This window comes from Verticillium nonalfalfae (assembly GCF_003724135.2).
Source record: "Verticillium nonalfalfae strain VnAa140/NRRL 66861 chromosome Unknown scaffold_10, whole genome shotgun sequence".
NCBI lineage: Eukaryota > Fungi > Ascomycota > Sordariomycetes > Glomerellales > Plectosphaerellaceae > Verticillium > Verticillium nonalfalfae.
In genome coordinates, this window is record NW_021167235.1 from 131,093 (window position 1) to 145,183 (window position 14,091).

General features: G+C 59.3%; 5 protein-coding genes across 5 annotated transcripts; 4 read left to right on the forward strand and 1 right to left on the reverse strand.

Moving 5' to 3' along the window:
* Nucleotides 1-1,192: 1,192 nt before the first annotated feature.
* On the forward strand, nt 1,193-4,815 carry D7B24_000249 (uncharacterized protein; the record flags this gene model as incomplete). Its single annotated transcript, XM_028634510.1, has 4 exons — nt 1,193-1,510; nt 1,567-2,000; nt 2,062-3,368; nt 3,446-4,815. 4 exons carry the CDS (start codon nt 1,193-1,195, stop codon nt 4,813-4,815), a joined length of 3,429 nt encoding a protein of 1,142 aa, XP_028498212.1.
* A 952-nt stretch (nt 4,816-5,767) lies between these two features.
* On the forward strand, nt 5,768-9,188 carry KLP5 (kinesin-like protein Klp5; the record flags this gene model as incomplete). Its single annotated transcript, XM_028634511.1, has 4 exons — nt 5,768-5,807; nt 5,886-5,925; nt 5,987-6,106; nt 6,164-9,188. 4 exons carry the CDS (start codon nt 5,768-5,770, stop codon nt 9,186-9,188), a joined length of 3,225 nt encoding a protein of 1,074 aa, XP_028498213.1.
* Nucleotides 9,189-9,609: 421 nt separating this feature from the next.
* On the reverse strand, nt 9,610-10,137 carry D7B24_000251 (uncharacterized protein; the record flags this gene model as incomplete). Its single annotated transcript, XM_028634512.1, has 1 exon — nt 9,610-10,137. One exon carries the CDS (start codon nt 10,135-10,137, stop codon nt 9,610-9,612), a length of 528 nt encoding a protein of 175 aa, XP_028498214.1.
* A 1,757-nt stretch (nt 10,138-11,894) lies between these two features.
* D7B24_000252 (uncharacterized protein) lies at nt 11,895-13,129 on the forward strand (the record flags this gene model as incomplete). Its single annotated transcript, XM_028634513.1, has 3 exons — nt 11,895-12,060; nt 12,110-12,618; nt 12,674-13,129. 3 exons carry the CDS (start codon nt 11,895-11,897, stop codon nt 13,127-13,129), a joined length of 1,131 nt encoding a protein of 376 aa, XP_028498215.1.
* A 111-nt stretch (nt 13,130-13,240) lies between these two features.
* Nucleotides 13,241-14,068, forward strand: D7B24_000253 (uncharacterized protein; the record flags this gene model as incomplete). The annotated part of the gene is made up of 1 exon (XM_028634514.1): nt 13,241-14,068. The coding sequence occupies one exon, from the start codon at nt 13,241-13,243 to the stop codon at nt 14,066-14,068; it is 828 nt and encodes a 275-aa protein (XP_028498216.1).
* Between the last annotated feature and the right edge of the window lie 23 nt (nt 14,069-14,091).

Below are 14,091 nucleotides of genomic sequence, written 5' to 3' on the forward strand. Positions count from 1 at the left end.
CGCCCGCGGGTGGTGCATGTTATCATCCCGCTATAGCCCACGGCTAAATGCGCGCAGTCCATGTCCACATGCAACCTTTCCCCCGCATTGCGACTTTGTTGGCCCGCAGATCGTCAGTCCATCTCCAACCAGGTTGTTGTTGGGCCCCCGAACCAGACTTGGAGAAACCTGGACAAAGCTGTTCAGACGACCAGACGATACTACCCCGTTGTGGGGATTGCATTGTCAAGGCTGAAACATCAAATGTACCCTGCCATGCTCCTGGTATGATCTCGATTGCTTTGAACGTGTCATTTCAGGTTGACAAGCAAGTGATTGCGCAGCATCAACCGGAGTACTTCGTCGTCGAATGCCCGCCCGGAGGACCCTAGATGACTCCAGACCCCAACGACACGGCTGCCGAAGCCCCAACATCGGTTTCTTTCTTTGCCAAGCCCGTGCCGGTACTTCTCCGCCACAGCCGATTTCCGATCTTCCCCATGCGGGGAAAAACCAACGAACAAGACGTCAGGCCACAGCTGCAGTGACACAGCAAACCCGGCGCCAACCTCCCCTTGTCCCCCCCAAAAGACAGGCCTCATTTTTACCGAGCCCTGCGAAGCCTGGTCCCTACCCCTCGCTATCCTCGGCCAAGAACTCAGTGTTCGGTTCCCAGACGCCATTTAACCGTCCATCCGGCTAGAGTGATCGCCCTCTAGCCTTGCGGCCCCAATGACGAACGTTGTGCCTGAAAGGCCGGTGGTTGCCTTTATTGGTTCTGTAGGAGGACTGGTGGCTGGTGTTGTTCTCGGAGCCCGCTCTGGCGCCGTGAAAATGGAAAGAAGCCAACCCTTGGCAGGCAACGATGCGACGCTGCTATGTCTGGTCATCTATTTTGCCTCATTGTGGATGGCCTGCTCCGCTCCGAAGGAAAGGAACAGATTGGTCAATGGAGGGACGTGACCTGCTACGGACGTGGTACTACGGCGTCCTGCGTCCTGAGCTTCGGCCCTGATTCCTGGGTGCTTGTGCAGTAGTAGTTGACGCACTCATATAAGTATACGTGACGCTGCTCGCCTCTATTTGTCCTACTGGCTCACCACGAGTGACACAGCCGCCGATTAGGGTCTCCCATCGCAAGTCAGGAGGCGCGTTCTCATCAATCATTACTTGGAGCACCAACCAAAGCTGAGCCAACAGGCTACAGACCGCCATGGCCGTCTCCAGCGTCAAGTCATGGTCGATCGCAGCACTTACGAGCCTGTTACCGCTGGTCTCTGCTCTCGGCCAATCGCCCATCGTCGCCTTTGAGAGCGCTGAGGGGAGCTTCCAGATTGCCGGTGGTGACGTGGGAACTGGTCAGATCCGCGTGTCCGCCAATGAATACTGGGGCGTCATCCGTGCTGCCGGCGACCTTGCGGCTGACTTTGGCCGCGTGACGGGAACGAACTACACCTTGAGCAATGGCGAGAGCGGAGCCCAACCTGCAGCATATACCTTTGCTCCTGTCGACGTCACAAACAACACTCACGTAGGTGGACCGTGAAATTTCTTCTTCCTAGAAACTCATGCCTGACGGCTCTCTAGTTCAGCACGACAGCCGAGGAGTCGCTTTCGGGCCCCGAATACTCCGACCCTGATGCAGGCAGCACCGTCATCATTGCCGGCACCATCGGCCACTCGGAGATTATCGATCAGCTCATCGAGTCTGGCCTCATTGACGTCGGTGAGGTCGAGGGCGAGTGGGAAGCATTCGTCAGCCAGCTCGTTGAGAACCCTATCGAGGGCGTCGCGCAGGCTCTGGTCATCGCTGGCAGCGACCCTCGTGGCACTATTTACGGCATTTACGACGTCAGCGAGCAAATCGGCGTCAGCCCATGGTACTTCTGGGCCGATGTCCCTACACGCCAGCGTGAGAACGTCTATGCGCTGTCCGAGCGCAAGGTCCAGAAGACGCCGTCCGTCAAGTATCGCGGCTTCTTCCTCAACGACGAACAGCCTGGACTGTCCAGCTGGGTTGGGTAAGTCCGCCTTTTCCAACGGTAAAAATTGAAGCACTCCTCCCATACTGATCTGATACAGCACGCAGTGGAATGACACCTGGAACGATGCTGCGCCGTACAACCGCCACTTTTACGCGCTTATCGGCGAGGTTCTGCTCCGGCTGCGGGCAAACTACCTCTGGCCCACGCTCTGGGGCAGCATGGTGTACATTGACGATCCCTACAACCAGCCTCTGCTTGATGCTTTTGAGATTGTCCTCGGAGGCTCCCACACGGAGCCCATGATGCGGGCGCAGAACGAGTTCCGCACCTTCTACGAGGGCCCATGGCAGTATGCCGAAAACAACGAGACGATTGACGAGTACTTCCGCTACGGCGTCGAGCGTGCCAAGCCTTATGCGCGCAACAGCGTCTGGACCATGGCGATGCGCGGCACAGGCGACACGGCCATCGAGGGCAACCTCGGCATCGACGCCATCGTGAGCATGCTCGAGACGCTTGTCGACAATCAGCGGTCGATCATCGAAGAAGGGCTCGAGATCGAGTCGGCGGCCGAGGTCGACTCGCTCTGGTGCCTGTACAAGGAGGTCCAATCGTATCAGGAGAGGGGACTCGTCGTGCCAGAGGACATCACGCTCCTGTGGGCCGACGACAACTGGGGCAACGTCCGCAGGCTGCCGCTCGCCAACGAGACGGACCGATCCGGCGGTGCTGGTGTGTACTACCACTTTGACTATGTCGGGGACCCGCGCAACTACAAGTGGATCAACACGATCCAGCTCGAGAAGACGGCCTCGCAGATGTACCTGTCCTACGCGCGGCACGCGCGCAAGATCTGGATCGTCAACGTCGGCGACCTCAAGCCCAAGGAGATCCCCATCAGCCACTTCTTCGACATTGCCTACGACATTGACCGGTGGGGCGCCGACGGCACGACCGACTGGGTCCGGGCCTGGGTCGAGCGCGACTTTGGCGGCACACACACGGACGCCATCACGGACATTTTGACACGCTACGGCATGTACGCGGCGCGCCGCAAGTACGAGCTCCTCGAGCCGCAGGTCTACTCGGTCATCAACTACCACGAGGCCGAGGCCGTGCTGGAGCAGTGGGCGGCCCTGCGCGAGGACACGCAGGCCGTCTACGACGAGCTCGACGAGGCGTACCAGCCCGCCTTTTTCCAGATGCTGCTGCACCCCGTGCTCGGCGCCGAGATTGTGTACAAGATCCAGATCAACGGCGCCAAGAACCAGCTCTACGCCGGACAGAAGCGCAACTCGGCCAACGATGTCATTCGCGAGTCGGTCGCTCTGATGTACGACGATTCGAACCTGACGCAGCGCTGGAATGAAGTGCTCGACGGCAAGTGGGCACACATGCTTGACCGTATGTATTATCGTTGTCCCCCCCCTCTTGTATTCTCGTTTGGCTATGAATGATGGGCCGATGGCTGACCAATGCAGAAACCCATTTGGGTTACGATGGCTACTGGCAGCAGCCCATGAGGAACACGCTGCCAGACCTGCGCTACGTCCAGGACGTGTTCCCGTCACTCGGCGGCCAGTACGGCATTGGCGTCGAAGGCTCGAATGCCAGCATCCAGGGCGACTCCAAGTGGCACGCGCTGTCGTCGAGCGGCCTCGAGATGCTGCCACTGAGCCCCTGGGGCGCCGCGTCGCGGTACATTGACGTCTTCAGCCGTGGCCCCAAGCACTGCAACTGGCAGGCCTCACCGTGGGAGCCGTACGTGCAGCTGTCGCAGTACAACGGCACCGTCGGCGGCGACAACGGCACGGACGCGCGCATCTACATGACGATTGACTGGGCCAGCGCTCCGGCGGCGCCCAACCGCACCGAAGTTTTCATCAACATCACCAGCGACTGCCGAGGCTTTGAGCGCTACGCGGGCGCCGAGCCCCGTCTCACGGCGATTGTGGAGAGCGTGTCTGTGCCGGACAATTTTACCGAGGGGTTCGTCGAGGCTGACGGTCACGTCGCCATTGAGGCGTCTCACTACCAGAGCATCCTCGAGGGCACAAGCGGATCGTCGTCATCGTCACCGCCGAACAGCACGGGCTCCAACTCGACGCGCGTCAGCGGGCGCCAAGACAGCAACGAGACGGCGCCAGCGTACCACACGCTCCGGAACTACGGGCGCACGCTGGCGGGTGTCGGGCTCTACCCGCTCGACTCGGAGAAGCTCGAGGTGGGCGAGGGCCCGGCGCTCGAGTACAGCGTGTACCTCTTCACGAACCACTCGGCGGCCAACGTGACGGTGTACATGTCGCCGGGCGCCAACTACCTCGGCGACAACAACCCGCTGCAGTACGCGATCGCGCTTTTCCCGGCGGGCGGCGAGCAGCCGGAGCCGACGGTGGTGACGCCGATCGGGCCCAACGTCGGATCCAACATGCCCGACGGCTGGGGCCAGGCCGTGGCCAACGCCGTCTGGGGCCTGCAGGGCAACTACACGACATCGTCGTTCAACGTCACGCAGGAGGGCGCGTACACGCTGCGCATCTGGGCGCTGCTGCCGAACATTGTGGTGCAGAAGATTGTCATTGACCTCGGCGGCGTGCGCGATTCGTACCTCGGGCCGCCGGAGAGCTTCCTCGTGGGGAGGGACGAGAGGGGATCCTACAACGGCACGTCCTTTGCGACGACGCCGGGCGTTGTCGGCGGAGTGGATCACAACCGGACGTCGTTGCCTGGAGGCGGCGAGTCCGAGGAGGCTGACGAGTCGAACAAGGCGTCGAACGATGCTGGCGGCTTGGCGGTGGGAGGCTTCACGCGTGTGCTCATGGTGGTTCTGGCGGTCGTACTGGCGCTATGATGGGTGTGACGGGTTTGCATGATGTATATGACGAGTGAAGCAATTGCAAGTTCTTGAAGACACATCTCGGGTCGGGGTGCACTGATTGGTGATGAAGAACGGTTTCGTGATGTCTGGCTCCCTACAGAGAGTTGAAGGTCATGAGTATGCCTTGGGTCAAGATGATCCAGGAGTGAACATGATGGATTGCTGGTATGCTGTCAAAGCGCAGTGATGGAATGCTGGCCCAGCATGCCAAGCCATATGCCATGATGGAGGTGGTGATGTTGCTGGTGGTGCTGACCTAGGCATCTGGATTGTAACTACCTGAGGTACCTACCTAAGGTATAGGTAGGTAGTTACCTTAGGTAAGTTGGCAAGGTAGGAAGGTCGGCACATAGGGAACAATCACGTGGTCGGCGGGCCTACACCAAGGCGCTAAAGTGCGTCCCGGTTGCCAAGGACGACAGCACTAGCACCCCCGGCCACCCCTGCCCAAAACAAACGTCGGGGCGTTCGCCCTGCAGCACGCAGCAGCGCACAGCAGCACGCAGCGGCACTGACGAGTGAGGTACCTGCTTGGCGTCGGAGCGAGCTTTCGAGCCAAAACATCAAAGCACCTCCACCTCGTCACTCGACTCCCCATCTTCAACTTGACAGCCCCAGCTCCAGCTCCAGCCCCAGGTAAGGAAGGCATAGCAACACGTCTGTTTTCTTTTTTTTTTTTCCCCCTCCCGCCTCGACCCCCCCATTGCTTTCAGGCGCGAGAAGCAGCATCCTTCTCATGAGTACATATTTGCACATTGCGGCCTCTTTTTGTTTTTGATCAACACCGCCGACAATCCGCACCCCCTTGGCCGTCGCAGGCCTCGAACGCCCCCTATCAAACACGAAAGACAAAGCCCGAGCGACGACCAGAGCCCAAGGACTCGAACTGCGAACCGCGCGAAGCACAGCATCACCGCGGGACAAGATGGTCGTCGATCCTGGTGCCTCGTCCATCAATGTCACAGGTCCGTTCATGCCCTCCCTACCCCCCCCCCCCCCCCCCCCCCCCCTCGAGCCACGCGCTGACCTCGTGAACTCGACAGTCCGAGTGCGACCTTTCACCATTCGTGAAGCGGCGCAATTGTACGCGCCTCCTGCTCCAAGTACATTGGGGGAAATCGACACAACATGCTGACTCTGCCAGGACGCGGACCGATGAAGGCACCCTCTTCCTCGGCGACGGCTCGCTGGCCGCTGCCCCCACCCCCAAGCTCAACACGAGGGGCATCCGACCTGTGATCAAGGTCGTCGATGACCGATGCCTGTCCGTGGCCCTCCCACGATTGTCCTGCCGAACCACAAACAGCTGACAACCTTGCAGAGTATTTGATCCGCCCGAAGACAACCCCGTCCAGAGGTTCTCCAGATCCGTCGTGCCCAACGGCAAGAAGGTCAAGGACCAAGTCTTCGCCTTTGACAGGATCTTCGACGACAATGCCACGCAAAACGACGTGTACGAAGCAACAACACGGACCCTGCTCGACAGCGTCCTCGACGGCTACAACGCCACCGTGTTCGCCTACGGCGCAACCGGCTGCGGCAAGACGCACACCATCACCGGCACCTCGCAGCACCCTGGCATCATCTTCCTGACCATGCAGGAGCTCTTCGAGAAGATCGCCGACCGCAGCCAGGAAAAGACGACCGAGGTCACCCTCTCTTACCTCGAAATCTACAACGAGACGATTCGCGACCTGCTCGTCCCCGGTGGCAGCAAGCAGGGATTGATGCTGCGAGAGGACTCGAACCAGGCCGTTTCTGTCGCTGGCCTGACGAGCCATCACCCCAAGGATGTGCAGGAGGTTATGGACATGATCGTCAGGGGGAACGAGTTCCGCACCGTCTCGCCGACCGAGGCCAACGCCACATCGTCCCGCTCCCACGCTGTCCTGCAAATCAACGTCGCCCAAAAAGACCGCAACGCCGACGTCAACGAGCCGCACACCATGGCCACCCTCAGTATCATCGATCTGGCCGGCAGCGAGCGTGCGAGTGCCACCAAGAACCGCGGCGAGCGCCTGCTCGAGGGTGCCAATATCAACAAGTCGCTGCTTGCGCTCGGAAGCTGCATCAATGCTCTCTGCGATCCCCGGAAGAAGAACCACGTGCCCTACCGGAACAGCAAGCTGACGCGTCTGCTGAAGTTCTCCCTCGGCGGAAACTGCAAGACGGTCATGATTGTGTGCGTCAGCCCCTCGAGCGTGCACTTTGACGAGACGCAAAACACGCTGCGCTACGCCAACCGCGCCAAGAATATCCAGACCAAGGTCACGCGCAACGTGTTCAACGTCAACCGCCACGTCAAGGACTTCTTGGTCAAGATCGACGAGCAGATGGCCCTCATCAACGAGCTCAAGGCGCAACAAAAGGACGCCGAACAAGCCTCGTTCGCCAAGTTCCGCAAGCAGCAGGATCGCCGAGACGCCATCGCCCGCGAGGGCATCCAGCGCATCCGCGTCGCCTACGACAACTCTGCCGGCGAGCGACAGGAAAAGCTGAACAACATGAAGAAGCTCAGAAGCTTCGAGCGTCGCATCGGCCTGCTCTCAAGCTGGCTCGCATCGTTCGATGCCATCTGCGATGCCCGTGGCGACGAGGACATGATGCCTTCGAACCTCGTCTCCATCCGCAAGACGGCCAGCGGTATCCTGTCCGAGCTCGAACACAGCAGGCACCACATGATCCAGAAGCTCGACAAGTTCAACTGGGAGCGCGCTCTCGACACAGCCCTGCACCACAGCATCCAGCAACTGCCCGGGGACGGCTCCGCCGACTGCGGCGAGGTGGCGAACCTGTCGCGTGAGGTCGAGGTCCTCAAGGCGAGCTTCGGTCGCGAGTCGTACCGTGACGTGTTGGACTTTGACAAGACGGCCGACGCCTCCATGGTGCAGGTGCTTCTGACTGCCCAGTTTGACATGCTAGCATCCCTATCCGAGACGCTGGCGATGAAGGAGGAGGACGCCGTCTCGCATGCCAAGTCCATCATCCACCGTTTGCTCGAGGTCGGTTACACGGCAGCGTCCCATGTCGTCAAGCCCGACGGCTCTTGCATCCCCGTCGAGAAGTTTTCCCCCAGCAAGCGAGGCACACCCAAGCGAAAGAAGGCCGCTGCCGTCGGCAACATCCAGCCCATTGCCGCGCCTCTCCTGTCCGTGGCCGACGCGCCGGTGCTCACACAGCCGATTGCTGCTGCTTCGCCGATGAAGACGTCGCCCCGCCGGCGCAAGCCCATCAACGCGCGGAAGGGCGTTTCGTTCACGCCTGTGAAGAAGAAGGCGGCGTCGCAGCGGTCGGTTCGGTGGAGGGATGACGAGTCCGAGGATGGAACTCTGGCCGACTTTGACAAGACGCCCAAGAAGTACGAATCGACTCCGGAACAGAACTCGCCCGACGAGGCTCTTCCTCTGCCACCCATGCCCGCCATGTCGTCCCTGCCGGCCATGCCCACTCTGCCAGTCTACTTGGAAACCACCGAGGAGGAGCCTGAGCCAGCCTCGGAGGACGCAAGCCCGTCTCTCGAGCTTCCCGAGACGTCTACTCTCGTGTTGCCGGCCAAGCCTAACAGGTTCCAGGCCGGATTTCTGTCCAAGGGAAATGCCCGGGTCTCGTCCATCGGCAGCGGCTCTCCGAGCCTGCCCACGCCGACGTTCTCGGTGAAGCTCGCCCCTTCGCCATCGTCGTCTGACAACGGAGACAAGCTCGGCCCGCTTAGGTCGCTGGACGTGGCGCGGTCTTCCAACATGTCACCCTCGTCCTTCGGCTCCAAGATAGCGCGGCTCAGTCCGCCTCGGTGTTCATTTCTCGGCGACGAAAATAACCCCCCCTCCATCGCCTCTGGCCACTCCTCTGACTCCGACTCGTCCAAAATTGACCACCAAAAACTCCGGAACGCCCTCCACTCGGCCAAAAAGGCGGGGGGACGTAGGGTGTCCTCCATGTCCGGCGCCACGACCGCGTCTGCGCGACGCATCTCTTCCATTGGCCCTCTCCCCGAAAGGGCCGGCCACCGGGCCTCGCTTAGCTACTCCGGGCCCCTCGCCAGTTCGACGAACGGTATCTCTCGGCACCGCCGAAACAGCACAGCAGAGCGACGGCGCTCGCCGCCCATCGCGTGTTCCCCACCCGACTTTCGGGGTGCATTCACCCAGGGCCAAGCGCGCCGCATGAACTTTGCCGGCAGCGTCAAGCTGTCCGGTGTCGAGGGCAGCAGCCCAGGCGACCGGGCGCAGAGCCTCGAGGCAGGCAAGACCCGACGCATCACTATTGGTGGTTTGGGCGCCATGGGTGGTGCCGCCACGAGGGGACGCGATGTCAGCGCTGGTAGGGCTAGTGTTGGCTGGCGATGATCACCTCTTCTTCTTGTTCTTCTTTTTGTCCGTGTTTGGATTTCTGCATTTCTCTCACATCGGCGTCAAGGTTTCATTAGGCGTCAGGGGGGGAGGTTGGACAATGGCACGTCCGCGACAGACTGGCTAGACCGCCACGCATGTGCATAAGCTACGGCTTTTGTACGCTCCCAAATCTGGGATCGCTGTATCAGTAGGTGCCGTTCAGGCATAATGAGATCATGTTCCATCATTGCCGTGTTTGGAGGGTGATATGCCTGTTGCTTGATTGTGTTGTCAATGTTCCGTGTATCTTTTGCTATGGCCCCTGTCATGAGCCTCACGTATACGAGCTCTGCCGTTCATTCCCTACGTCAGCTCTTGCCTCTTGTCTTTCGTCATCCCCCTCCAAGCTTCTTGTCGAATCGTACCTTCATTTTTTTCAAAGGAGCAGCGCGGCGAACAGTCCCGCGGCCAACGCAACGGGCACCTCGTTCCCCACACCGGCAGCCGGCGTCTCCGTCTCCGCCGCCGCAGCATCCGTCCCAGTAGCCGTGTCACCCCCGGCAGCAGTCGTGGCAGAAGGAGAGGTCATGGTAGTAGTAAGAATAGCAGCCGTCGTCGTCGTCGTCTGGTCGTCATCGTCATCGTCATCGTCATGGCCACCGCCACCGCCGCCGCCGCTCGCGCCCTCGGCGTCCGGCAGCAGCCTGTCGCGGCAGAGCCCGGGCAGCTGCGCGGCGTACTGGCCCTGGTCGGCGGGCGTGCAGTCCCGGATGCAGGCGATCATGGGGCTGCCGCTGAGGGCGGCGCAGGTGCACTCGTCGAGGGCGGCGCCCTGCTCGTCGCCGTCGCAGTGCGAGGACATGAGGTTGTTCGTGATGCAGGTCGCCACGCAGCGGGGGCGGTCGCTGTTCTGGGCGAGGGCGAGGCGGGGGAGGGCGAGGATGGGGAGGATGGAGGCGCGCATTTTTTTTTTCGTGTTTCTTTTCTTTTCTTGGGAGACGAGGTCGGTCTTGGGCTTTGAGTGTGTTGGATCGAGGAAGAATGTGGGACGACGCGCTGTGTTCATGAGGACTGTGGTGAAAAGGCTCATGTTCGGAGAGGGTGCCGTCTTTGAGGCCGTAGCATCTTATACCTCCCGTTACCCCGGCCGTTGGGTCCTCTCTCTCTCTCTCTCCTCTCTTTCTCAGACACACACACACGCACTGCATTCTTCCCCAGACGTAACCCCTTCTCCTGTGCAATTGTCATAGCCTATGCGAGGGAAGCTCGTCCGGCTGATCAGACGCTATTGTCTAATTCGCCAGGCCGTTCGCTCGAATGTGATCATATCAGCCGTCTCCTGGGGCGCCCCCTGTCGTGGCGAGCACGCTGTTCAGCCCTGGGACGGGCTACAACCTGTGCGTGGAGGATCGCGAAACAGCCACGGCGGCCATGAGGGGTCGGGACGGCCCTCAGCGGGCGACCTCAGCGGGCAATGTGGCTTTCACTCAGGTGGTCCTTCATTCTGAAGACGCTATGAACATCTCAAGGTGGACGACGTGGCGACGTCTGGCGGTCGGAGATGATTGGTGTCCGAGCCCATCGTTGGTTGCTGAACATCTCCAGTCTGGTCAGCTTGCCCGCAGCTACTGCGTGAACACTTCTGCGTGGTCTGGGGGTCGTGCTCAACGTCATTTGGTCGTCGCTGTGACGAGTCGGAAGATCTTGGTGTGCGCGCGCAGGGTCGAACAGCACTCGCCTTGTCGGTGGCATATTGGTCCGACATGACGATGTCTTACGGTCTGTCATACCTGGGTTCATTTGTTCGGCTATGGCGCGCCGGGGTAGTCAATTGGCAGTCATCATAGCACTTGAGGAATTTTGTTGAGCTTGGAACTCCCCTAGCAAGTCTAGAAAGGGAGAATTTAGGCTCGATGAATTCGCCTCCATGGTCTTTCTGATTACCTGCCTAGGTAGGTGTGGGTGAAGCAAGGCTTGGAGGTTTGCGGATGTGAAGAACCGGATCTCGAGCTCAATATAGGGCTGATTAGTAATCGCAGGACGGAATGTGAATTCCTGCAGCTCCCCTGTTAAGCTCCAATCACGTCGACGAAGTGCTGTGATGCCACTGACGTAAGGCTGTTCCTTCCTCTGTAGCTGACAGCTTCTTGCACCACGATCTGGCATTCTTCCGGATCGCCAGCCGACCGGAATACTCTTCTTTGAGACACCAGAGAGCTTCTCACTGTCAAAGCTGAACACACTGTGCTGGTGTGTCGCCCCCCCCCCTTGGCAGACCTCCGGGAAAGATGCCGGACCAACCGATACCCACTCCACCATCTCCGGGCCCCGCGCAGCCTTCGGCACCGAGTCGAGCCTCGAGCAAAGGCAGGGCCTCTGGCGCACGCAAGTACACCACCAAAGCCTGCCAAGAGTGTCGTCGCCGGCGAGCCAAGGTTGTGCCATTGATCCCGTAGCGTCCCGACCCAGCGGCTGACACGTCCCCAGTGTGGTGGAGAAAAACCGGCTTGCACTCGATGCCAACGCCGAGGTATCGAATGTGCCTATGCAGTTGACGAAGACCACCGTGGAACAGCTCCCAAATCCTATGTCCGGCTCCTCCAGTCGCGCATTCACCTGCTGGAGCAGGTGCTTTGGCTTCATTCGATCGACCTCGACGCGTCAGTGGCCCAACTCATGGCGCAGTCGTCCAGTAATGGGCAGAGCAACGATATGCCCACCATGTCGTCTTCAGTGTCGGCTGGCATCTCGTCTTCTGAGTTCGATAAGCTGTGTTATGAATTTGAGGGCGCACTCATCCTCGACGACTCGGGGGACATCAATTGTGATGCCGAAGCCAGGTACTTTGGCCCGACAAGCGGGCGCCTCGAGCTGCCCGTCGCTCAGGGTATGGCCAGTTGTCATGTTCATGCGTAACGACACTAACACGAGCATAGACAAGCCAGATCAACTACTCAAGACACCAACAAAGCCGTTCGTCAGGGACATCTCAATGTTGAACGCCTACATTGTTGATGACTCTCTCATGCAGTTTCAGGATCTTTACGTGCCAGTGCAACCGTCCCCCAGCATCACCCCGCCATCGCTCACCAGTCGTTCCCCTGCAGCGCCATCGCCAGAGACCTTGACGTCTGATGAGCTTCAGTCCCATCTGGTAGATCTCTATTTTGCATGGGACAACCCGTGGCACAATATTCTGAACGAGGGTCGGTTTCGTCACGCCATGAAGCACAACACCAAGTGCTTTAGCCTCGTACTCTTAAACTCCGTGCTCGCTATGGGGTCTCGGTACTCGGACCGGGTCGATGTTCGCTCGGATCCAGAGGACGGGAACACGGCTGGTCAACCCTACCTGGAGGTGGCTGAAAGGTTGATCCAGAAAGAACTCCAACACCCTCGGATCGCCACGGTCCAATCATTAGCCATCATGGGGGTGCTATACGCTGTAGGTTGTCCACACACACATTTCGCTGAGCAAAGTTTTTCTGATGCCTCACCAGGCTATGGGGAGAGACGCCTGTGGCTATTTGCACCAAGGCATGGCCAACCGCCTGGCCCTCGATATGGGTCTCAACATCGACCCGATCACACTGACGGGTTCACGATGCATGTCAGATGAGGATGCAAACAGCCGGAGACAGCTGTACTGGGCGCTCTATTGCTTGGATAAGCAATCTGCCATATATACGGGACGCGTTTGCACCATGCTGGTAGGTCGCATGCCTTCGCCCCCTCGTGTCGCACGCGACGCTGGCGTACAGAACCCTATACTGAACGATACCATGCAGGACTCGCAAGCCTGTGTCAATTACCCCTCAGGGCCAGAACTGGAGAGTTCCCTACCAACCCTCAAACAACCAGCCTACAAATCTCATAATCCTCTGCTGCGAGCTCTCAGTACATTGTCGCAGATGCTGGAGAAGGTTTTGCTGCACCTGTACGCCCCCGATCTTTGACATGCCGCACCCAACTCTCCCCAAGCTGCTGATAAAATAAACAGGTACTCGCCAAGAAGATCGAACCAGCAACCGAAACGAATAGCATTCTTTGACTGTTCCCGTTTGGCAATGAGAACATGGTACTACGCTTTACCGGCTGAGCTCAAAGTCGAACGCACCGACAACAATAACTACCCAGCAGCATACATGCTCGGGATGCTTTACCACACTTCCGTCATCCTCCTTGCCAAACCTTTCTTGAAAGCCCTCGACAGTACCAATCCCACCATTGGCAACTTCCAAACCAACACCTCGCCTCCGTTGCCTCAACTGTCGGACCAAGAACGTGAAGCCATGCATTTGAAAGCGAAAGTCCTCTGCGACGACGCTGCCAGAGAGATCTGCGTTCTTGGAGCCAAGTATCGCAAGGTTTTTGGTAGCTTCCGGAAATGCCCGCCTACCGCGAACCACAGCATCCTCCAGGCCGCCCTCGTGACGCTGCAGATTCACACTCTGGCCGATGACCAGGCAAACAAGAGGGGCAAGTTGTCGCTCGAAAACTATCTTACAACTCTCAAAGAGCTCTCACAGTCATGGAGCCCTCCGAGGCGATATTGGTCAAGCGTCTCAAGGCTTGTGCAGGCTCGGCTGAGCGCGGCCACGGGTGCGGCATCTGTCGCTCTCCTACATACAACTGAAGACGCGAACCCTACACAGCACGGCGAGGGCGTGTCCTCGAATGAGTTCATGGCTGCGCATGGGCCATCCTACAACGGCGATGATGCGGAAATGATACAAAGCTGGATAGGTGCATTTTATGAGGAGGGTGGTCTCGAGGCGTACCTGAATAGTGGACCTGGCGACACCGCGGATGACCACCACATGTTCATGGACGTATTGCACGAGATGGGTCGCGAATCAAACACGACTGATTCGTCAAGAGACAACCATCAATAATGGCACGAGACTTTTGAGCCTGA